Source organism: Miscanthus floridulus, chromosome 7 (genome assembly GCF_019320115.1).
Source record: "Miscanthus floridulus cultivar M001 chromosome 7, ASM1932011v1, whole genome shotgun sequence".
Classification (NCBI taxonomy): domain Eukaryota; kingdom Viridiplantae; phylum Streptophyta; class Magnoliopsida; order Poales; family Poaceae; genus Miscanthus; species Miscanthus floridulus.
The window spans coordinates 114,948,869-114,973,410 of NC_089586.1; the positions used below are offsets into that span (position 1 = coordinate 114,948,869).

The window sequence follows — 24,542 nt, forward strand, 5'->3', positions numbered from 1 at the left end:
GTTAGCATGAGACCTTTTGTGCCTTGCAAATAATACAAAGCTTTCTTTACCATTCTCCAGTGTTCTATTCCTAGATTACTCTGATATCTGCCAAGTATCCCGGTAACAAAAGCTAAGTCAGAGCGTGTACATATTGTTTACACCAAAATTTGGAAGAAAAGTCGTAGGGACTCGAGAGCTCCTAAGATCATGTCGTCAAGGAATCAATTGCGTGCAGATCAGAACTAGCTGATTCGGATGCAAAAATTAGAATCGGGTTTCTTTAGATAGCGCTAGCAGATAACGACAAAGGCTATGCTCGGTGTCAGGACGAAACATATTGGACTCCATAAAAAGGGAAAGATTAGAGTTCAAGTTATCTTAAATTAGGAATGTTTTCTTTAGGGTCAAAAGTTGTGATGAGTCATGCTTAGATATGAGTCATGTGCAGGTCCTAGGTATAAATATCAGGCCCCGACTATTGTAAAAAGAACAATAATCAATCCAGTATACAAGTCATTTACCTTTTCGGCTCCGGCCACCTTTAGGAGTAGAAGTAGAGTAGATCTCGGCTAGTTCTTCAGCAAGTACAGCTGCATCGATCCGATTGACCTCCACTGCTTGTTGTAAGTACCGTCATGGCTTATACCTCTATTCATACGACTGCATCGATCCGGTCGACCTCCACTGCGACTGGTATAAGTTAGTTATCGACTCTTGCCTAGTTTAAGTATGGCTGCATCGATCCGGTCGACCCCCACTGCATGAACTAGATCAAGGTCAAGTTATCGGCTCTATCTTAGGATGACAGTCTTTGGTAGATTCATTAAGTTACCGATATTGCTTATTGCTTTCATTATTTATCTAATTACAGTAATATCACTCTGCCCGATTAGGATTGATCTAGATCGGCCTTATATCTTGTTTAGCTCATCGTTTGCTAATCTAAATTGATCTAATCTACACCTTAAACGATGAGTTATGTTTTATCGGTTGTTTTATGTCAATCCTGATCATGCATAGCGTGCGGTTAAGGCGTGTTGTGTCTTGAGTAGATTTATTGGCTAGCGAGAACCGTTCCATGGCCCGTTATCATGGCCTGTGTGATTCTGCCTCACACCCCACTGTGAGCACCGTAGAGTGGGGATCATTATTTGATAGATCTATTCCTAATAAGGCATGACTTTAGCTGTGCGCTATGCCTGAATCGGCTATTTTAGCCGATATCGAGTGCTTTCATGAATAGTTCGCATCACGAGACTGTTGAAGTAAAGATATGTTAAAAGATATGTTAGCCCATGATCTTATTATTGTATTATGGCCTACATGATTCTGCCTCATGCCCTACTGATATTAGTAACGAGTTAGGGTCATCGAGTCTATCGTTATTTCTATGGCCTGCATGATTCTGCCTCATGCCCTACTGGTCATAGCAATAGATGAGATCTAACATGTTCATTAGATTTATCTTTATTAAACGGTTAAATGGTGTTGAATTGTTTCTTTATATAAAAAGAGATTCGGTTACTTGTAATCATTGGCTCAACATAAACCGATCATTGTTGACATCTTATTGCCATTGATTAATATTTGTTTAAATAATGATATTTATTTTGAATGATAACCGATTCTTCTTATACAACCCAATGAGCTTTAATAGATTTATTCTCATAATTATGCTGGAATCGACTATTTAGTCGATCTCCTATCATATCGGCTCTCATAGCCACACATTCGGGACTGTCTGGCAACACCGGTAAGTCCCGCCCTTAATTACTGATAAATTTTCTCTCCTTGTCAATTACAGGGTCAAATTGACTAGCACATCTCGGAAAGAGTGTGCAGGATCGACCACCTTTGCGCTGAAGCTAGGCGGATCTACAGCTCCATCGAGCAGACCCTTCTAGCTTGCTGCGTGTGTCCTTAGCACGAGACGAAAATTATGTGTCGACATATACTTAGCATACTGCAAGCTTTCGACAGCCGAAGCATATGGAACCGCTTTCATTCGATCAATCTCATATAGGTTCCTGGTGCATTGGAATTCTCCAAAACTATCGCCCTTGACTATAGGAGCAGGTGAAGGCTTACATGCATGCATACTGTATTTCTTTAGAACCTTTTCTAAGTATGTCTTTTGCGATAATCCTAAAATCCCCTTTCTTCTATCTCAGTGAATCTCTATTCCTAAAACAAACGAAGCTTCACTGAGATCCTTCATGTCAAAATTTGAGGATAAAACTTCTTTGTCTCCAGTAGTAGATTAACATCACTAATAACGAGTAAGATGTCATCCACATACAGGATTAGGAAAATGAATTTCTCATTCTTGAACTTTGTATAAACGCAATTGTCCTGTGCATTCTCTTTAAACCCAAACTTTCTTATCGTTCCATCAAACTTTAAATACCATTGTCTAGAGGCTTGTTTTAAGCTATAAATGGATTTCTTCAGGCGGCATCCCATACATTCTTTTCCTTTCATGACAAAACCTTTTGGTTGTACTATGTAAACATTTTCATCTAAATCCCCATTAAGGAAAGCTGTCTTTACATCCATCTGATGTAATTCTAAATTATAATGCGCCACTAACGCCATTATGATTCTAAAAGATTTCTTGCATGAGACTAGAGAAAATGTCTTATTATAATCTATTCCTTCTCTTTGCGTAAAACCTTTCGCTACAAGTCACGCTTTAAATCTTTCCACATTCCCTTTGGAGTCATATTTAGTTTTATAGACCCATTTACAGCCTACTGCCTTGGCTCCTTTAGGAATTCTTTCTAAGTACCAAACACTGTTGGTGCTCATTGATCTCATTTCATCTTGCATTGCTTCAAACCACTTTGATGAGTGATCGCTTCTCATGGCTTCTTCAAATGAGGTGGGATCACCCTCTATTTGAAATTCTTTATATTCATAGACTTCGTAGTCATCAGGAATGGCTAATTTTCTGGCTCTTTAAGACCTCCTGGGGGCCTCATTAGTTGGCACTTGTTCTATATGGGGCTGTTGTTGCTCTTCCTCATGTGCGACAATGGGTTCTATAGGATCCTGAAGGACAGGTTCCTCACGTTCCTTTATTGTTGCCACAGGAGAACTAACAACATGTGTTGTCACTGCAGTGTCTTGTACTATTGTTGCAGCAGCAATAGGTAGCGAGAAAATTGGCTCCTGAATCATCGGAGTGGGCACGTATACCCGCTTTTCCTCAAGGTTAATTTCTCACCCTACCATGCTTCCCCTGACTATATCATCATCCAAGAACACAGTATGTCTTATTTCTACAAACTTCGTATGTTTGTTAGGACAGTAAAAATGATAACCTTTTGACTTATCTAGATAGCCAATGAAATGACAACTAACTATCTTGGAGTCTAGCTTTCCAATGTTTGGGTTAAATACTTTGGCCTCAGCTGGATAGCACCATACACGTAAGTGGTTAAGAGAGGGTTCCCTACTGGTCCACAATTCATATGGTGTTTTGGGCACTGACTTGCTCGGCACTCGATTGAGAATATGAATGGCGGTTTTGAATGCCTCCATCCATAAACTTATTGGTAAAATGGAGTAACTTATCATACTTCTCACCATATCCATTAAGGTACGATTGCGTCTTTTAGCTACTCCATTCTTCTGAGGCTCGTCCAGTATAGAGTACTGGGCAATTATGCCATTTTCCTATAAGAACTTTGCAAAAGGTCTAGGAACTTTGCCATATGGGGTATGTCGACCGTAGTACTCCCCCCCCACCATAGTCGGATCTTACTATCTTAATCTTTAAATTGTATTGATTTTCTACTTCAGCTTTAAATATCTCAAATTTATCCAATGCTTCTGATCTTTTCTTAATTGGATAAATATAGCCATAACGAGAATAATCATCTGTGAATTTATAAATGAATTGTAACCATCCACACTTTTCATAGGAAAATGACCACAAATATCTGTGTGAATTATTTCTAAAATTCTTGCGCTTTATTTGACATCTTTATTTATTTTCTTAACATACTTTCTTTTTATGCAATCAATGCATTGTTTTAAGTTTGAAAATTCTAATGGCGAAAGAATTGATTTCTTAATCAATCGTTTTATTCTCTCCCTCAAAATATGGCCTAAACGACAGTGCCATAATTTCGATGATACGTCATGAATTCTCTTCCACTTATTACTTATATTCATAGACGAGGAGGCATTCTCATTATTAGTGCTCACAATATTCACATTCTTACAAAGTGATAACATATAAAACTTGTCTTGTCGAAAGGCAAGACCAACAGACTTATTATTAAACATAATCTTACATTGGTCATTACCAAAATGACAATCATATCCATCATCGTCTAAACATGAAACACTTATTAGGTTTCTACGCAAAGAGGGTACATAAAGGACATCTGTAAGCTTGAGTACAAAGCCATTATCTAATTCTAATGGGAGTTCTTCAATGACTTCTACTTCAGCTTTGACTCCATTTGCCACCTTAATGTGTCTTTCTCCTCTTTGCAAGGTCCTCCTCGTATGGAATCTCTGTAATAAATTTGCAACATGAATAGTTGCACCTGAATCAATCCACGAAGTAGATTTTTGCATAACTTAATACAAGGACTCATCTATGAATGTAATAATATCATCACCTTTTCTCATCATGTGTTTCAGGAAATCTGGACAATTCTTCTGATAGTGTCCAGTCTTCTTACACCATTTGCAGGTGTTCTTGTCCACTTGAACATAGTTCGATTTCTAATGGTGATCATTCTGAGAGGCCTTTTCTTGTGACTTAGAGGAGCTATTGTCCCACTGAGGTTTTCCTTGTGGTTTGTCTTTCTTGTTGTAAAAGTTCTTCCTTTTATTTTTCTTCACATGGTTAGCTGAGTCACCATGTGAGCTCTTAAGCCTCTCCTCTTCTTGCACACACATTGCAATGAGCTTCTCAATATCTCACTTATCTGGCTGTAAGTTGTAGTTCACAACAAAAGTCTCATACTCTTTGGACAAATAAGCAAAAATCAAATGAATTAGGAACTCATCCTTGAGCCTCAAGTTCATTGGCTAGAGCTTAGATGTCGTGTTGCTCATCTTGAATATGTATTCTCTAATCCCTCCACCAGAGTATTTCTCATTAACTAACTTATTAATGAGAGTGCTTGCATAAGCCTTTGAAGAACTAATAAATTGACTCTCCACCTTCTTGAAATACTCAGTGGCGGTGGTACATTCTGAGATCGAACCCCTTATTAGATCCTCAATTGTGTCCTTAGTCACCATCGAACACTTGCCGATGTTTCCCGTGCGCGGTCGCTGATGTTTCCTGCGTAGATGTTTCCCGCACGCGGTCGCCGATGTTTCCCGCATACAATCCCGCGTCTGTTGCCGAGTCTACGGAATAAACACGATCCAGCAATGGAGGCAGCCAGCCCACGAAGCGCACGTCGTTCAGTTTCTCTTTTTTTCCCTTATTACTTTTATATTTCTCTTTTTTTCTCTTAGCTCTCCGCAGGCTGTTACTTAGCTTCTCTTTTTTTTCTTTTTTTATATTTCTTCTTTTCTTAACTCTGGCAGGCTGCTATATTAGTTTATTTTCTTTCTTTCTTTCTTTCTTTCTTTTCTTTTTTTCTTTTTTCTTTTTCTTTTATTATCTTTTTTCCTTTTCTTATTTCTCGCTTATATTCACCTAGTAGTTGTGTGATGTTACAATTTCTTTGTTGTTCTTTTTTTGTTTTTATTTTCTTTTTTCTCTTTTGTTTTCTGTGATATTTTATTTTTATTTTCATCTTTTAGTATTTTTTTCTTTTTTTTCTTTTTAATTTAATCTAGTCAATTGTTTTATTTATATTCTTCTCTTTTTTTTCTTCCTATCTTTCTTTCATTTACTCTATGAACTTTTGTCTGTATTTTATTTATTTATTTTATTTATTTTATTCTTTTACCTTTTATTTATTTATTATCTATATATTTATATTTTGTTATTCATGTTTTGTATGTATTTTTATTTTCTTTTTTATTAGTTTTATTTTCCCTTATATTTTGTTCTATATTTTATTATTTTTATTTTATATTTAGCTTATTCATATGTTTTCTTCTTTTATTTACTATAATTAATTATTTAAACTATGTTATTTCTTTCATTTTATGTTTTGCTTTTCTGATTTCTTGTATTCTTGATTATACATGTGACGTTCGGGGTAGTCTACATGCGATGTTCTCTAGTATATTTAGAGATGTTTACATAGCATAAATGTGATGTTCACTAGTGTACTTTGAGATGTTCACATAGCATAAATGTGATGTTCTATGATACATTTTGTGGTGTTCATATGATATACATGTGATGTTAACGTAGTATACATATGATATTCACATACACGCGATGTTCGCGTAGTATATATGTGATGTTCTATGATGTATTTTGTAATATTCACATAGTATACATGTGATGTTTTGTGTTATATTTTGTGATGTTCGCATAGTATATATGTGATGTTCTAGACGTATTTTTCTTATGTTCGTATGAAATACATGTGATGTTCTAAGATGTATTTCATGATGTTCAGATAGCACACACGTGATGTGTGTTATATTTGTGATGTTCACATAGTATATATGTGATGTTCTAGATGTATTTTCTGATGTTTCACATGGTATACATGTGATGTTCTATGTTATTTTTTGTAATATTCACATAGCATACATGCGATACGATATATTTTTGGATGTACGCACAGTATAAGTTTAATGTTCTATGATTATCTTTGAGTATACATATAGTACTTATGAGATGGTGTGTGATATATTTTTCTAGTTTGATATGGTTTAATAATGAAAATATTTCATATTAATCATAAACATTAATATGTTGTAGTGGTAGGAGAATGGCATCTTAGACCGTAGGGTCTTGGGTTGAATCCCTTGCACCCTCACTATTTTTGTGAATGTTTGTCCTGTGTAGTCAGATTTTTTTTAGGGACCGAACGGTCAGATCGAAAGCACGCGCCGAACAACGAAAATCTTCCTACCGTGCGCCGAGCGCCTCATACTCCCACAAGTGCAGTTGTCTTGGTGATGTTCATATTGTATACATGTGATGATCAACGGTGTATCTTTGTGATGTTCATGTAGTATAAATGAGATGTTCTATGATGTATTTTGTGACATTCACGTAGTATATAAGTGATGTTCTATAATGTATTTTAGGATGTTCAGGTAGTATAAATGAGATGCTCTATAATTATCTTTGAGTAATCATATAGTACCTTTTGATATATTCTATATTCTATTTTATGTTACTCAAGTATTATTCATGTGATGTTTTCTTTTATTTTTTTTCTTTATCTAGTCGATTCTTTTTCACTTTTTCACATAGTACCTATGACATATTCTCTTTTGTGTTTTGTTTAATCTTTTATTAACTTATTTATTTACTTTAATATATTCATATCATTTGTTATTTCTTTCTTTCTTTTGTCCTCTTATTTATTTTACTCTAATTAGTTTTTTTCTTATTTCATGTTTTGTTTTTTTAGTTTCTATATTCTGTGATATACGCATAATATTCTCGAAGTAATGTTCTATGATATATTTTAGAATGTTCACATAGTATAAATGGGATGTTCTGTGATTTGTTTTGAGTGTTCATATAGTATTTATGAGATGTTATACGGTATATTTAGTTTGTTTAAACAATATTCCTGTTCTCTTTTTTCTTCTTCTGTCACGTGGGTTTTTTATTTTTATTAGTTTTTCCCTTATGTGATGCTCTTTATTAAAATATTTCCTTGCATAGTTTAAAACATTCATTATTGTTGGCCTCAACTCTATATACAAGATAGTAAATATAAAATCTTATATATTATTTTCACAGATATTACAGTACTATCGCATTAACCTATAATTTATTCTCCTAGATCTAGAATGCTGAGAACATTTTTCTTTTGAAGATGGCACATTTTTTTCCATAACCTAGAATATCGTGTCTATTCAATAAAATAGAATGTTCTCTCTATGAGATAAATGTTCGATAATAAAATTTTATCTAAATATATCTTGTTTTGAAAGATTTATTACAAGCAGCACTGTAGCGCGCTGTAGCATTTTATTTGTATTTGGTAATAATTATTCAATCGTTGACTAATTAGGCTCAAAACGTTCGTCTCGCAAAGTATAACTAAACTGTGCAATTAGTTTTTGATTTCGTCAACATTTAATACTACATACATGTACCGCAAGTTTGATGTGACGGGAAATCTTCTTTTTGTATAGTACCAAAGTTTACATTTTGGGGTAACTAAACACCCCCCCAGGAAACAACAAAGAACCGGACGAGGCGCTGCGAACCACCGCGAGTCAAATTAGGCGCGAAAATTTTTTTGCCGGCCAGCGCGAACGTTGGAGCTGTTCGGCTGGCCTAAAAAATAAGTTAAAATACTATTCTGACTAAATTGTTTTAAGAGAAAAATATTATTCTAACTGAATGACACTGTTCATGTAAACAGTGCACGCGTGAGTGGGCTGAACAGCACCAGCCCAGCCAGCCAGCTAGCCGAACAGGCGGGTTCTATCCGAGAAAATCGGCATCGTGCCAGGCGTCGCGAGCGCGGGGCAGACGTTATGGGTGCGCGGGAAATCATCGGACGGTGGTTTTAATCCGAACGGCTGGGCTATACGATCGTGGATTATAAGCTGAAACATTATTTTTCTCTCACACTAAACTAGCCAACCAGTCAGCAGTAAATAATCAACGATCGTTTACAACGAAACGAACAGACTGAGTGCCCATCCCGTTGGCCAGGGTGCTTTATATAGGGAAGAGGCAGGAGATCAGTCGCAAAGACAGTCAAGCATCTGTTCATACGGGTGGATTAGAATCCTATCTCCAACAACTTACACGATTCTCTCCAAGACTTGACCTCTTGATAACTAGCTCCTGGATCTGGACTCTAATTAACAAGCTATGAAAAATAACGCACAGACATCAAAATCTCTTAATATCTCCAAGACTTATTATTATATATATTTTATAATCATTAATATCTCAGAGGCAAACATACGTTCCAATATTTGATAAGTGGGGCTCATAAGCTATAAGCTCGACGACGTGAATAAATGGTCTTGTTATAATACGCGACGAATAAATATATCTTCATATTGGCCTTGTCACACATGATTATTCTCATTAAAAAAATAATAATCATCAAACACTCTTATGAAGTACGTGATGGAGGATATCCTATGCTTGGTTCTTGAATGTTGAATTGGATTAGTGGCTATCTTGACGGTATTTTTATCGTCACATAGCAATGTCATTTGTTCAAATTTGATCTCACTATCAACCTGGATAGGTAAGGGTTTGAATATGGGTTATGGGTATCACCAACAGGTATATATAAATACAACCAACCAATGAGGCTCTTATGATGCCCTTTTGCACAAGATAAAAAAGAAGGTAAAATACGAAAGCCTCACCGTACGAACAGAAGAATGCCCCCAACGTGCAAGTGCTAATATTTCTGTTTCCTTTTTCGTATGTCTCCCCAACGGTGGTGGCTAGGGAGGTGTAACATGCAGTAGTACCTGTGCCAATTTCCCAATAAAACTGAAATTGAACAGCTCAATCCGGGATTCCGGGTGCAAATCTACGTCGCAGGTTGCACAACAAAATAAATTAAGTTGATGACAACTGTAGATTAATCATCATTTATTGAATTACACAAGTTCTTTCACCTAACAAGCATGCGACTGGCCAGTGGCCCCTAGCTACCAATTCTAACCGAGACGTACTTCACCTAGATCTTGAATGAAAAGCTAACATTACTTCCTAAACCGACGTCACTATAAGTATGGATCAAGAACCAACAGAAAGCACACGTCTAAGTTCAAAGTTCAAACCACCACGGACAGGGCGATGGCACTGGCAACCAAGACCAGAAGCCCTACTGCAACGGACGACACGACGCCAAGCACGCGCCTAGACGCACCGCTGGCCTGCGGCAGCGGGCTCGGGCTCGGGCTCGGCGTGGGAGTAGTGGAAGCGGAACCGGAGCCGACCGACGGCACGGCGGGTGAGGAGACCGGGCTGGGCCTGGGCGCGGCGCCTCTGCCACTGACGGTCGGCGGCATCCCCGGCGCCGCCGCGGGGGCGCCGTACAGTGCGGTGGGGGCCCTGACCCGCACGATCATCCGCTGCCCCGCCTCGCAGTGGCCGGCGACGCCGCTGACGAAGTAGAGGGGGCCGTAGCGGTCGAGCTTGAACTTGGTGTCGCCGCTCGAGAACCGGCTCAGCGGCGTCTCCGTGCTGCACTGCTTGTAGTCGTCGTGGGACACCAGCAGCACCGAGTCGTTGGCGTACTTGAAACCTGCATGCACCAGACCACGTACGCGAACGCGCGGCGGCGAGCCGGCGACGCGACATCGATCAAACACGCGCATTATATCGGAAAAGTAGAGAGAGAGGCTACAGGCACGGTACAAGAATAAATGAATGAGAATGAATAACCAAGTGTGCTTATTATTACTCAGGACGTCGCCGACTTGGACGCGGTTCCTCCTGGCCCAGTGGTTGTACGTCTCGGTGCCATTCGCCGGCACCGTCCACCCGCGCTCGTCGCCGACTGTGAACACCGCCGGCGGCAGCGACGACACCGACGCCACGAGGACGGCGAAGGAGAACGCGAACACGGCGACGAAGTGGAGGGTGGCCTCCATTGGCATGCAGCGGATCGATGGAGCCCTACGCGATCGGATCATAGCTTCGCCGAATGGACGAATGCTGCAGCTCTAGAGAAAGTGAAGGTTGCGGCGTGTGAGCACTGACCAGTGCGTGGGGCAGGGTGTTTATATAGACCTGGATAGACGGATCGGAAGGGAGCGGCGCCGGCGAAAGAGGAGGGTGGAGTGCGTGGTGGACTGCGTACGTGCGTGCGAAATGCTCGGGGTTGTTGGAGTCGTGGAGAGAAGAGACGTTGCTTCGATCTCCTGGAGCCGTTGATTGGAGCTTCCCGGCTCCCGTGTGGACGGCCCAAGATTGCCGCTTGACTTGGTAAGAGCCCGCGGCGGAGAGATTCGTGCGTGGCAGTTCAGGTTTCAGCCTCGATTTTTAGTTACCGCTGGGCTCAGTATGTGACTCTGAAGTTAAGGCCAGTCTTCTTTCTTTTTTTTTGAAAAACTGAAGTTAAGGCCAGTCAATTGTGCGAAGCAAACCGCACGCATTGCATAGTTGGGCTCAACTTTCTTTTGGGTGGGCCGCTTTTACAAGGAAGTTTGGGCTGTTTTCCTTACTAGTGATCTGCTTCCTCTTATTCTTCTCTGACGAAAAAAAGTGTAGTGATGCTTCCGGGATGAAGAAGACGGGGGATCTGAATCGCAAATGTTATTGCGCGCACGGTCGCGCTCGCTGTCGAGCGAGCGACCCCTGTCGCCCGCGGCCTTTTCAATTTTTGTGAGCTTAAATAGGGCCAGTACACATGCACAAAATTAATATCATGATGGGTCACGTTTTTTACACTGGCGTGTCCACCATGTGCCAGCCTAGCCCAGCCCAGCCCAGGAAGCTTTTCATTGGGCTGTTGTCTGTTCTAAAAATACGATAACTTTTCGCAATATTTATCTGAGGCCATTCACCTATTTTTAAAATAGGATGTTCATATTTAATTTTGTTTGCGATATTGTGCTCCTTATGTCGTATTATGGGATCTAAAAAAGTAGACCTGCAGTGCCTATGTTTAAAAATAATTTTTATATACTAGCAATTCATATTGTATATATAATAGCTACTTATGTATTAAGTGTGTAGCAATTTATATTAATAGTTAAGCTACATTATACCATAATCATTCATCCGTGCGCTGACTCAGAGTGCAACCACACCCATACTGATTAAGGGTCCAAGCTAGTTTAGCGGGCTTTTCGATTCCGGGTTGGTGGCTCCAAAGGTTATAGTGTGTCCTCAGTTGGCAGCTTGTCGTGTTTTGGGACTGCTACAATGTTTTTGATATGCTGCCATGTGGTCTGGTGATGCAAGAATATGTTTAACCTAGAGTCACAATTTTTATTTTATTTTTTCTTTTAGTTTCAGTATAATGACTTATGAGTTTAATTCTTTTCATTCACCCTTTTAGTTTAATGAGTTATGAGTTTCATTTCTTCACTTTTTTTTGTTTCACTTTTCCTTTCAGGTTCAAATGCCTTCCTAAATCCTATATATTAGTTTTTTGGGGCTCTTGCGTTTGTACCCTTGTTTTGTATCGAAATTGTGATTTTGCCCCTATTTTTTTTGACTTTGTGAATTTACCCCTACTGTGCCATTCACGAAGCACCAGTTTGCCCCTGCTCCATCATCCACCCCTAACGGTGTTAAACTTTGTACAAAAGGACATGAATACCCATACGATTTTGCCCCTGTTTTGTTATGCCTAATTGTGATTTTACCCTGATTTGGAATTAGACTTTTTTATTGTATGCTGACAATTGATTAAATTTGGTCAAACATATTTGGCACAACTTACAATTATTTGAACTCAGATTTAGTATTGATAAATATTCAAAATTTTGAGACCAAAAGGTTCATAATGCTGGGATGGGAGATTACATAAGATATTACAGAGATCGATTCATATGTAGACAGTGGACTGGACTCCGCCGTGTTTCCGTGTGTCCAGCGTCGGCATAGCCCTGGACGCTGCCGCCTTCTCCCGGTGAAACCTCCTGAAGTCGGCGCCAACGTCCACGTTCCGCTGTAGGTCACGGCGTCCGGCAACACAACACAATATCGTCCAAAAATTTCTCAAACCTAAGAGGTATCATAATCTATAGATTGCTCAATGTAGGCAAAACGAACAGATGATTGAGGAATGCATTTCATGTGAACACTCAAATAACCATATACCATGTCCATTCCAGCATTTACTGATTGTACAAGACATTATTAACCATTAATTGATCTAAACAATGGGCTTTAATACTTATTACATAAGTAGCACAACAAAATTGTCCTACAAATAGAGTTGCAACATGAACATTCTCAAAAGAAATGAGAGGGAAGGTAAAACCATGACAAAACTAAGCATGATAAAAAGGACCATGTACTATATCTGTTAAAACATATATCAATGTTTAACTGATCTTAAAATATCTTATAATTGGTTGCCAGCTACTAACAGTCTAACAGAGTAATTAGAACTATTGTATTTAACCGGAGATGGACAAAATGATAAAGACGGGACATGAACCCAAATACTGGCACCAACACAATCATCATATCATAATTAATAAACTGGACAAGAATACCTGAGCGCCAATAGGAACGGGCAACAAACCATGAACAGAGTTAGATAAGAATACCTGAGCGCCAATAGCCCAATAGGAACGGGCAACAAACCTGAGCGCTAAGGGTCTTACATCAACTTTGACATAAACATTTCAGAATTTCACAAGATAAGATTCCCCTTAAATTAGAAAATGGAAATAAGTACATTTTTAGAACATCTGCCACTCTTCTCGTAAAACATAGACTAATGTCACTTTGGAACCAAAAAAAGATCTGCCATCTAACAGATTTATGAAATGGGACAGGAATTGGACACAACATCACAAAAATTGAAGTATTATACCTTGCCAAGGATCAGTTCCCCAGTAGGAAGAGGCACAACTAAAGGAGGAGCGATCCTCCCAGAAGAAAACACTTCTGTTAGTGCCCCAGTCATGCTATTTATTATCATATATTCCCGCCTAATTCCAAGACATATGTTATCACCACACCAGGCCATTGATTTCAAAATACACTCCAAATTCCTTCACTTCAACAAATTCTCTCCCACCTGACAAACAGAGACACATCAGAAGCTTTCTCAAATTACAAATGTGGATGCAGTCACACATTGCCTGCCAGAAAAAAGTTCTGAAAGAGACGGATTTCCATGAAACATATTTTGTTCTCACAATTATGACAGGCACACGTTTTAATAAGGTGGAACAGGGAAACCATACCTATTGAAGAACTAGATCAGGCTAAGCATAGATAATACCAATGCCACTAAATCTAAAAAAAAAAGAATTTCAACAACAGTGTACCAGGGTTTTAATGGGCTCAGCATGTAGGCGCGTGAAGACTGACTAGAGATGAAAAGAGTTACTGAATACTACCATGGTATATCTCTGAATAGAAAATTTGACCGATCAATGTGAAGTTCAAAACTCTCAATACAGTTTTAAAACTTAAACATATTAACTACTCGATTTTGTGCCAGTTTTATACCTCTTTAAGCAAACACAATCGATCTGACATTCGCACTCCACAACCCAACATATTCCCACTTCCAATCCTCCAATTGGAATTCTACCAAACCTAAACCGATCGCATGGTCAACCCCATGGGAGAAAAAAATAAACTGGAATCATAGTAGTAACAAACAAATAGGCAATGCAAATGAGTTCTCACTGTCGAGGCGGAAGACGGTCAGTCGCTTCTGTCGACCGACGGCAAGGAAGCCCCGCCGCTCGTCCCAGGCAAACACGTTGGCCCCCTTTGTCTTGCTAGAGACGACGGGGAGGCGGTGGAGCGCGACCCACTCGGAGAGCGAGATCAGGAGGTCGCGACTGGTGCTGACCTCCATGGCTAAGGGCGGGCGCCGCCAGAACCGCGGCTCCTGCCGCTCCAGCGCGTAGGGCCCGTCCCACCGGGTCTCGCCGCCGCCGTCGGAGGAGGGGGAAGGAGCGGAGTAGATGCGCAGGGAGCAGTCGGAGCCCCAGAGGAAGCCTTCGGTGTTGGAAACCGCGACGAGGAGCTTCCCAGCGTGGGAGGCTACGGCCTCGATGTGGCCCGGCACGTCGGCCACCAGCTCGACAGCATCATACGCGCTATGCACGGGAGCCTGCGTGGGGAGGAGGAGCGGAGGAAGGAGGGGAGGAGGCGGCGCGGAGACCCGCTGCCAGGCGCAGCCGGGAGCCGCGTCCAGGCACCGCAGCCGCCCTCTCCGCCCGCCCCTGCAGCCACGAAGCCGGGCGCCCAGAGGAAGAAGATGACCCGCGGTCGGGCGCCGCCGGGATGCCGGGACCTGCAGGCGGACGCCGCCGGTGAGCCGCGGCCTCCCCGCGCCTAGAGGAAGGCCGCGCCCGCACCTTGGAGCCACGACCGGGAGGCAGCCCCGCGCCCTAGAAGCATCCCCTCCCTGCGCCCGAACCTGGAGTCGTGGCCTCCCCTCCCCTTGGTGCCTCTGCAGCCGCTGCCGCTGGAAAAGCCGCGCCCAAGCGACGACGCCCTATGCGTTTGGGACGATGAGATAAGGATAAGAGGCACTACGGTCATTTGGACTTTGTTTTTCTGATTTAGAATTTTTTTAATTCATTTAATCCATATCCATCTGACAGACGTTAAAAGCAGGGGCAAACAGATCATTCAGTTCGAAATAATAAGGGTAAAAACACAAAGTTGAAAAAAGGACAAAATCACAATTAACTTATTGGACAGGGGTAAGAACATCATTCTCCCTAGTTTTTTTGGTTCATTTTTTCTTTTAGTCTCTGTTTAATGAGTTATGAGTTTCATTTTTTGAGTCTCCCTTTCAGTTTAATGAGTTATGCGTTTCATTTCATCAGTTTATGTGTTTCAGTTTCCGTTTCAGGTTTGAATGTCTTCCTAAGTCGCACATATTTGTTTTTTCCATTTAATTGTTTCTTTTAATTTTAGTTGAATGAGTTTTGAGTTTCATTTTTTAGTCACACTTTTAGGTTCAAATGCCTTCCTAATTCCTATATATTAGTTTTTTGTTTCATTTTTCATTTTGTGTTCTTTAGTTTTTTTTTTTAATTTCAGTTTGTTTTCATGGTGGTCAATTTCAGTTTTATTTCATTGTAATTTTAGTTTTAGAGTTGTCAATTTCAATCAGTTTCTGGTTTTTTTAGTTTCAGTTTTATGTTTCAATTATTTATTTATTTTTCATTTCGTCTACTTTTGTTTTTTGTTTCTATTTGTCAATTTTATTTTAAGGTAATTTTAGTTCCCTTTTATTTTGCAGTATTTTTTTCATTTTTTCTACTTTAGTTTTTAGTCCTTTTTGTCAATTTCAGTTAATTTTCTGGCTGTCAATTTCATTATTGCCTACATTCATGTGTTTTAGTGCGAGGAGGAGGAGCAAGTTGACGGAGAGAAGGAGCAGATTTGGATCGATGGAGTGAGGATGGTTGCCGGTAGATTCGAGCGGAAAGGAGGAGCTGATTTGAGCAAGTTATAATAACTTGCCTCCGAGTTGGCAGCTTATGCATGTTTATTTTAATAATTTGCCCCTCAAATTGTATAACTATAGTATTACCTGGTATAACATCTTTGATATTTTTTGTCCCCAACTTGTGCATACTATGTAACAACTTTACTATATTTTTTGAGTACCAACTTTAGTATTATATTGTAGTAACTCCTTTGATAAATCTTGTAGCACGTATATTACATATAAATTGCTACTATTTTTTTTTTGAAACATATGTTAGTGAACCCGTGTATACGGAATTAAAAACGGATACTTCGTTCAAAAATTATAGAAATTAAAAGAAAATACACATGCAGCACGGAGCTGGATTAGAGCATCGTGCGCTAGCCTTTTGCGCTTGGGACCACAAACTGAAAAGGGTTAGTGTCTGGGAGCTGTGGTCTCGTTGTAGCATGCTGGGGGCTGCGGGGTATCGCGCGCTCGTGCATTAGCGCGACGGGTCGCGTATTTAACCCAGTCCATCTGAATGTCATAATCTCCGCGAGAACACGGGTTTCCTAAAAACCGCCAAAGGTTATTTCAGTCAAGTCGCCTCTCTCAGTCGAAACGACCAAACCCAGAAAACCTTCTACAAACCCAGAGGCTGCTCCGGCGGCGGCGGTGCGTTGAGATGGCCGACGACGCGGAGACCGAGCAAGCCACGCTGGCAGCGGAAGACGGGGGCAAGCCCCCGGAGCTCTCGAAGAGCGCGAGGAAGAAGCAGGAGCGGCAGGCGGAACGTAAGGCTGCCCGGAAGGCGGCGGAGAAGGAGCGCCGGCGCGCCGACGTAGAGCGGCGGAGGCGTGAGTGGGAGGACGCTCTCGCCGCCGCGCCGTAGGATGAGGCCCGGGCCGAGATGGTGGCGGCGCGGCGGGAGACGCGGCGCGAGCGGGTGGGCCGCCGGGCGGAGGAGCGCGGGGCGCGAGCTGACCGGCTCAGGCGCGCGGCCGAGGGCGCGGGCCAGAAGGTGGTGCTGGACCTCGAGTTCGCGGACCTTATGCGGCCCAACGAGATTCACAGCCTCACGCAGCAGGTGAAATTGCCGTTCTCTTGTTAGTATGTTCTGAAGTCTGAACTCAATGAAACGTCGTATGGCAATCAGTAGTCTGTATGATTCTCGAGGGAGCCTATAACTGAGTAGTTTATGTGAAGCGACTGACCGATCTTGATATATGGAATTATGAACTATCTACTAAATGTGTTTGAAAGATCTCATATATTGGTAAACTAAGTAACCAAGACTCATTGAACTGATGCCCTTTTGTTAAACTCGTTATATTGAAATGTTTGTGCAAAGGCTGTAAAGTGTAAACGGACTACAAAGTGCAGACTTGCTAGAGAACTGCACCATTGGTTTACAAAACCACACCTAATGTCATTTGTACTAATTAGTGAGTTTGTGGCCATATCCAATGCCATTCTTAGAGGCCCTGTGCCCATATTTTTCTCTTGAGTTTTTTACAGCAAGTTTGTGAGAAGGGCACTAGTTCCTATGTCTGCATTACATATCGTTGTAAAATATCTCTGTCAAGCTCCTGCTCCATATCTTCTGCATGCACAAAATTTAATATTACCTTGAGAAAATATTTTACAAATGAACTGATGTGTGTTACAGATTATGTACTGCTATGCAGTGAATGGGAGATCTGCAAACCCAGCTCACCTGTGGTTGACAGGTTGCAGTGGAGAAATGGCGACCCATCTTCAGAGAATTCCTGGGTATGATAAGTGGATCATTGAAAAGGCGGCCAAGCCTTATATTGAAGCATTTGAAGATCGTAAAGAAAACCCTGTGTATCTTACAGCAGATGCTGAGACAGTGCTTGATGATCTAGACGTGTCGAAAATATACATCATTGGTGGCCTGGTGGATCGAAATAGATGGAAGGGCATAACGCTGAAAAAGTCAGCTGAGCAGGGAATTCAATCTGCAAAACTTCCTATTGGAAATTACCTAAAAATGTCAAGTTCTCAGGTGAGTGTATATCTGTTTCTACCTTTCACACGGGGAAAAAAACTACTCGACTTTCAATAACCTTGTGTCTGAAAGCATCACCTTCTGTTTCAAATTTGTCTCTGTACCCATTATATGCCTTTGAAATGTTCCAATATGTAAATAGATTGTGGTGGTGTACTTTACAGACTCCTTTGTTATGAGGCATTGTCTGACAACACATTAAAATATGGAACATTTCAAGAGAGAGAGAGAGAGAGAGAGTGAGAGAGAGAGGAAAAGTTACCATGGTTGTGCCTTTTGCTGAAATTCTGAGTATTCAGACTTGAATGAACACTGGACAAGTGAGAGCAATGTATTTATACTTGTGCTTGTTATAAGGTACTGCCACAAGTTGTCAGATTAGTTACATTGAACTGTCTGAATATCTAGTTATCTCAATTGTTACTTTTATTCATGAAGAAGTTGTTGGCATTAGAATATCTGATCTCTCTGGAGTAGTTTGTACTAAGACTATTGATCTCTTGTGCATCAATAATCATGCAGGTTCTTACAGTTAACCAAGTGTTTGAGATAATGTTAAAGTTTGTGGAAACAGGGGACTGGAAGACGGCATTCTTCCATGTGATTCCACAAAGGAAGCGAGGAGAAGCTGAAACTGGAGATGATGGGGACAAAGGAAGCTTGAATGACAATGATGGTGCCGCCGAAGGGGATGCATATGGAGACCATTCTGAGGAAGACCTGAACAAGGGATTCGATGAGGTGGACGATGATGTGGACGAAGAGCTAGAAGAGGAAGAAACGGATGTCTCCAACAAGAGGCAGTGTGTTAGACTTGAAAACGGCGAAGCTGGGGATCACTCCTCTGGCACCGTAGCAGAGGCGACATCAGACGGGGACGCCAGGCTCCAGGCTGAGCAGGCCAAGGAATCAAACAACGTTGGCGGGGACTGATGAACAGTGAACACCACCACTACGTTTGTCACTATTTTTCACAACAGCGTCGATTTTGGAATTTTGAGCGTTCTCTGGTATTCCATGTATTTTAAATAATTTCTGTTGTACTCTGAACTGATCTTCTTAGTAAAAGCAGGCCAAGGAATCAAACAACGGTGGCGGGGACCTCACGTTTGTCACCGTTTTGCATAACCGCATTGGTTTTGGATTTCTTGTGCGTTTTGCCGTTTTCTCTGGTATTCATGTATTTTAAAATAATTTTTGTTGTGTATTTTGAACTGGCCACATTTTAGTACAGTGCGTTCAACGTCTCGCAACCTGGTGGCCGGTGGTGTCATTCATCTTTTCAGAAGAATGTGTAGTTCGTTGCAGTATCAGAAGAATGTGTCTCAAAAAATATAGAATGAATTGGTTGTCTCAAAAAAGATTGAATGAAAGGTACTCCGAGATTTGACAATCAAACGTACGAGCCCACGATGGAACCAAGCTCTTCGTACTGTGTATAGTAACAATTGGCACGGCGTAGGGTGCTGCGGCCTGCCGCTGTACCTACGGTTTGGATCCGCGATTAAAATTTACGAGGTGTCACGTGAGATGAGATGTCACACGAGGTAATCGGATATTAATAAAAAATAAATTACAGAATTCGTCGGTATTCCACGAGACGAATTTATTAAGCCTAATTAATTCGTCATTAGCACATGTTTACTGTAACATCATATTGTCAAGTCATTGACTAATTAGACTTAAAAGATTCATCTCACAAATTAGTCACAAACAGTATAATTAGTTTCGTAATTAATCTATATTTAATACTATTGTATCCAAACATTCGATGTGAATGGCAAATAAAGTTTAGGAGAGGAACCAGAGACCCGTCACGCACGCAGACGCAGGCTGTACGTGTAGCCGTGCCGCAACAAAAATAACCTGACCTCACGCGGTCGTGCGTACAGTAGAGAGAGATGGGCATAGGGAAGGAGCTACATGCAGACTTGCAGAGTGTGAGAGGAGTGAGAGAGAGAGCTCACAAAAAAAAGGCGAGCTGCGGTATTCAGTTCCCGAAGCGGCAGCGAGCAGGGCATGCACTGGAGCAGGGGAAACGGAACGAAGACCTGCCGATACATTAAAGTAGCGAGCCTCCACGTAGGAATCAGATCCAAAATACGACGGTGTGTTGTTGGACAAGAGAACAATGAACATGGACATGCATGGCCGGCAGAATTACAGCGGAAGCTGCGCGATTGCCGGCACTTGTCGCGGGCGCCTCGCTGCATGCAGCCGCGCACGCGACTGGAACGCCTGGCGCGCAACGGCGCAAGCCAACCGGCTGGCCGTGGCCCGTGGAGCTTGGACACACGCCCACGCCCGCAAGGGTGTCCCAGCCCATGGCGTTTTCACGTAGTCCAGAGTCTAGAACATGCGCCGCCGGCCGTCGCGTTTCCTCCCGTCGGAAGCCACGAACACGTCACCTGCACAGGCTATTGGCTATAGCAGCAGCGACAACGAAGGCAAGTAAGCAACCATGCATCACACTCAAACGACGCATATACGGCTGCCGTACCACCGTACGTATGGTATATTGGTATCTACCATTGTTTTAAATCTCCCGCTATAGCTGCGGCTACAGGCTATTTGCCTATTTGTGTTCATATATACGTAGTGTAGTACAACAAACAATCCGCTAGCTCCAAGCCTCCAGAAGACTATTGTACGTACTTTATTTTCCAATAAACGATACAGTAATCAACAATATAATTGCGCGAATAGCTAGCAGCAGAACTGCAGAAGAAACACGAACAGTCAATCTGAAAGCATGCAGGAAATAATTTCATCGATGGTTACCGAACATAATACTACATACTGGTGGCAAGCATGGAACAATACTACCACTAAGAAACTAGAGACTGATATTTTAAGGAAAATAAGCTGCTAGCCGGGGACAGAACGTAAAATAGCAGTGTACACACTAGGACCCGCATGCGCCCGATACATGCATGAGTACAGGAGCGTACGTGCAGATCCTCATCAGCAGATCGACGATGACTTGCTGAACGAACTCTACTTGAACGCGAACGGGTGCGGGTGCTCGAAGCCGCCGCTGCCCAGCGGTGTGTGCGACGCGCTCCCGCCGCTCCCGCCGCCGTTGCCAGGCGCGTACGCGGCGGCCCCTCCGTAGTACGCGGCCATGGCGTGCTCGCCGCCGTACGTGGGCTCGTAGGGGTAAGGCAGGTACTGGCTGCCGCCCTGTGGGTGCGGCATGAGGAACCCGCCGTGGTGCGGAGGCCCCGGCGCCGGGGGCACGGCGCCACCGTACATGGCGGCGTGCATCTGCATATCATGGTGGTGGTGCGGTAGCATGGCGGCTCCGGAGCCGGGCCCGCGGGACTTGAGGAGGTGGGGGTGGTCGCCGCCGCCGCGCGGAGGGGCGCCCTGGGCGAGCCCGACGCCCCGCGCCTCGCCCTCGAACTCGAACTCCCGGTAGCGGTGGAGGTAGACGCTGAGCGGCTCGACGTAGTCGTCGAAGCCGAGGTGGCTCATGGCCCACAGCACGTCCTCGGCGGTGATGGTCTTGCGCTGCTCCCGCTGGCACCGCTCGTTGGCCTCCCCCGTGATGAAGCTGATGTACTCGGACACGCACTCCTGGATCGTCTCCTTGGCATCGTCCGAGATCTTGGCGTGCGCCGGCAGCACGCGCCGCATGATGCGGATCACGTTCGCGATCGGCATCAGCCGGTCCTGCTCGCGGATCAGCGGCGCCGCCTGCGGAGCGACGCCGTTGTTGGCGCCGCCCGCCGCCGAGCCATTCTCCGCGCCGGCAGGGAGGAAGCTGGAGTCCATTGGCTCGCTCGCTCTCGCTACCTGAAGCTAGCTAGGGTTATTGCTCGTGCTGAATGGAGTAGTGGTGGCTACTGGCTAGTGTGTGCCGTTTAAATAGGAGGCTACGATGTGTTGACCAGGGTAGCAAGCCGTCTACCGAGGCACGGCATCGGCAAGGCAAGGGACGATGACAAGTGGCGGGGCATTCTGTGAAGTACTGCTCCGTCGTCGTCTGCGTGCGTGGCCGAGTTGTCACACGCGAAAGATGGAACGTGAAAATGGATGAATCGGGTACCACTGTTGTTGTTGTATCATCGTACGCCATTGTGTCACGGTGTCAGAGAGATACTGTACGTACGTGCTTGGTTCAACCTACTCCTACGTACTACGTCGTAGTGGTACGCGCGGAGTACATTTCAAACGTGCGTGCCTAAATTTTCGCTTTTGACGACGTACGTTGATGCCGGATATTATGGGATCGTATCGTCGGTACATTTCAAAGCAAGTTACTTTTTTGCATCACTTCAAAAAAAAAAATCGATCTTTTGAAAATGGGACGTGTCCGTGTATATACTCATGGGGATAGGGTACGCATGCATGATGCATGGAAAAGGCCAGTTACCATCCAAGCAATTGTGTTGTTTCCCAACGCATGCTTTCCAGTACTTCTGACTTCCTGCTCCGGTGTGTGTGGCAGTGTTTCTACCTCTGTTAAAAAAGATGTAAATAATCTACTAGACCATTACCTGGGATACTTGATGTGTACCGGTCACCACTGCAGACGCCATCTTTGCCGAGTGCTGGAGCACTCGGCAAAGGTCTCTCGACAAAGATTTTATCGGTAAAAATTTCTTTACCGAGTGCCAAAAATCGATACTCGGCAAAGTCTTTACCGAGTGCCAAGCCCGCACTCGGCAAAAAAATAACTGCCGTCAATATTTGACGCCGGCTTTGCCGAGTGCCTAGGGACTAGCACTCGGTAAAATTTAAATTTTTGCCGAGAGCCAGGGCTCAGCACTCGGCAAAGAAACCATTTTTTTTAAAAAAAAAATCTTTTTAAAAATAGTCTTTGCCGAGTGGTACCACCTGGCACTCGGCAAAATTGACCTCTTTGCCGAATGCCAGGCTGTGGCACTCGGCAAAACTGAGGAAGTGGCTGTTTTTGCAGCATTTTTTTCAGCTTTGCCGAGTGCCACACCCCTGGCACTCGGCAAAGACTTCTTTGCCCAGTGTTGGCACTCGGCAAAGCTGGAAAATTTGCTATTTTTTTTGTTTGTTGCTTTCTTTCGAAAGCAAACACGCAAAACTCATATATAATACATGAGACATCACACATACATTTAGCATCACACAAAACGCATACATAATCCATCACATACATCCATAATACATCACAAGCACATCCAACATCCATCACAAGCACATCCTCCTGCATAATCCATCACACGCACATCCAATGTGCAAATCCATGACAACATCTAAGAAGTCTTCATCCAACACAAGTCCTAGATCAAGAAAAGTCAATGAAATATGAAGGGCACCACCTACTGCCACTGATCCCAATGGGAGCCTGAAGGGGCACCTCCGTGCGGTGGTGGACCTGTCCAGCCGGGGTGTGTGTGCTGAGGCGAAGGAGTCGGGTTCGAACCCGACAACTGTTGCTGCACAAAGGAGAATTGAATTCATTAGTATCTACACAAGCTAAAGGACTTGATCAACCATATATATATACTCACCGGAGTGCCTAGAGCCAGAGGAGTAGGAGGCACAACTGGAGCGAGCAGCGACTGGGGCACCACCACACCCGGGAGAGTGGTGCCGAGGCTCGACATGAATGAGAACATGTCCTGCATCCTCTGCGCCTCGGCCGCCCTCTGGGCCCTCAGGACCTCCCACTCGGCCCTCTCGGCCTCCCTCTGGGCCCTCTCCCTCTCCCTCTCGACCCTCTCGGCCTCCATCCTCTCCACAGTGGCCTGCAATATTCAATCACCAACGTTTAAACAATGCAAATGCAAGGTACATGTGTAAAAGTAATGAACGGCGAATGAAATAGAACTAACCTGGAGTGCCGCCATCTACTGCAGTGTGCTCGCCTGCCGAGGTCGAATGGGGACGGAGGAGCTCGTGCTCTGTGCTCGGATCTGGGCGAGGTTGTGCACAGAGGTCGAGTCGACCATGTTGGAGGCCATCCAGTACCGGCCGTGCTGCTTCCCTCCTCCAAGCCTCATCACGAGGTCGGTATCAAGGGGCTGGGTGGCAGGGTCGAAGTCCTCCCCATGCCGCTCGCGGGCCGCCGAGGCGTAGTCGGTGAGCTTGCTATGAACGCTCGTGTTGCTGTACGCCTCAGGCCCGTCCTCCGGGTTGTAGACGGTGTCCGGGGCTGTCGCCTTGCCCTTGTGTGCCATGGCATATGCCATGAACTCGTTGCATTCCTGGCCATCATGCGACTGGGACTGTGAGGAAAACACAAAGACGATTAGAAGTAATGAGAATTGAGCGTTAGAACAAATAAATAAATAAGTGCATAGCGTGTATCCAGGCCTGGGCGTACGAACTGAGGGGCCGGTTGCCTTAGTGGTGTGCCGGCCCACCCA

The 24,542-nt window shown here is 43.4% G+C and overlaps 4 protein-coding genes and 1 pseudogene across 4 annotated transcripts; 1 reads left to right on the top strand and 4 right to left on the bottom strand.

Annotated features, from left to right (window-relative positions):
• Positions 1-9,658: 9,658 nt before the first annotated feature.
• LOC136464352 (early nodulin-like protein 21) lies at positions 9,659-10,793 on the bottom strand. The gene is made up of 2 exons (XM_066463311.1): positions 10,491-10,793; positions 9,659-10,331 (listed from the first exon to the last, which is right to left on the bottom strand). The coding sequence occupies exons 1-2, from the start codon at positions 10,720-10,722 to the stop codon at positions 9,859-9,861; spliced, it is 705 nt and encodes a 234-aa protein (XP_066319408.1). The 5' UTR covers positions 10,723-10,793; the 3' UTR covers positions 9,659-9,858.
• A 2,784-nt stretch (positions 10,794-13,577) lies between these two features.
• On the bottom strand, positions 13,578-16,292 carry LOC136466106 (vacuolar sorting protein 39-like; annotated as a pseudogene).
• A 514-nt stretch (positions 16,293-16,806) lies between these two features.
• Positions 16,807-19,286, top strand: LOC136464354 (uncharacterized). The gene is made up of 3 exons (XM_066463312.1): positions 16,807-17,247; positions 17,830-18,189; positions 18,715-19,286. Exons 1-3 carry the CDS (start codon positions 17,071-17,073, stop codon positions 19,123-19,125), a joined length of 948 nt encoding a protein of 315 aa, XP_066319409.1. The 5' UTR covers positions 16,807-17,070; the 3' UTR covers positions 19,126-19,286.
• Positions 19,287-21,189: 1,903 nt separating this feature from the next.
• Positions 21,190-21,969, bottom strand: LOC136464355 (nuclear transcription factor Y subunit B-3-like). Its single transcript, XM_066463313.1, has one exon. It carries the CDS (start codon positions 21,967-21,969, stop codon positions 21,190-21,192), a length of 780 nt encoding a protein of 259 aa, XP_066319410.1.
• A 1,523-nt stretch (positions 21,970-23,492) lies between these two features.
• On the bottom strand, positions 23,493-24,188 carry LOC136464356 (uncharacterized). Its single transcript, XM_066463314.1, has 3 exons — positions 24,009-24,188; positions 23,685-23,921; positions 23,493-23,609 (listed from the first exon to the last, which is right to left on the bottom strand). The coding sequence occupies exons 1-3, from the start codon at positions 24,021-24,023 to the stop codon at positions 23,493-23,495; spliced, it is 369 nt and encodes a 122-aa protein (XP_066319411.1). The 5' UTR covers positions 24,024-24,188.
• Between the last annotated feature and the right edge of the window lie 354 nt (positions 24,189-24,542).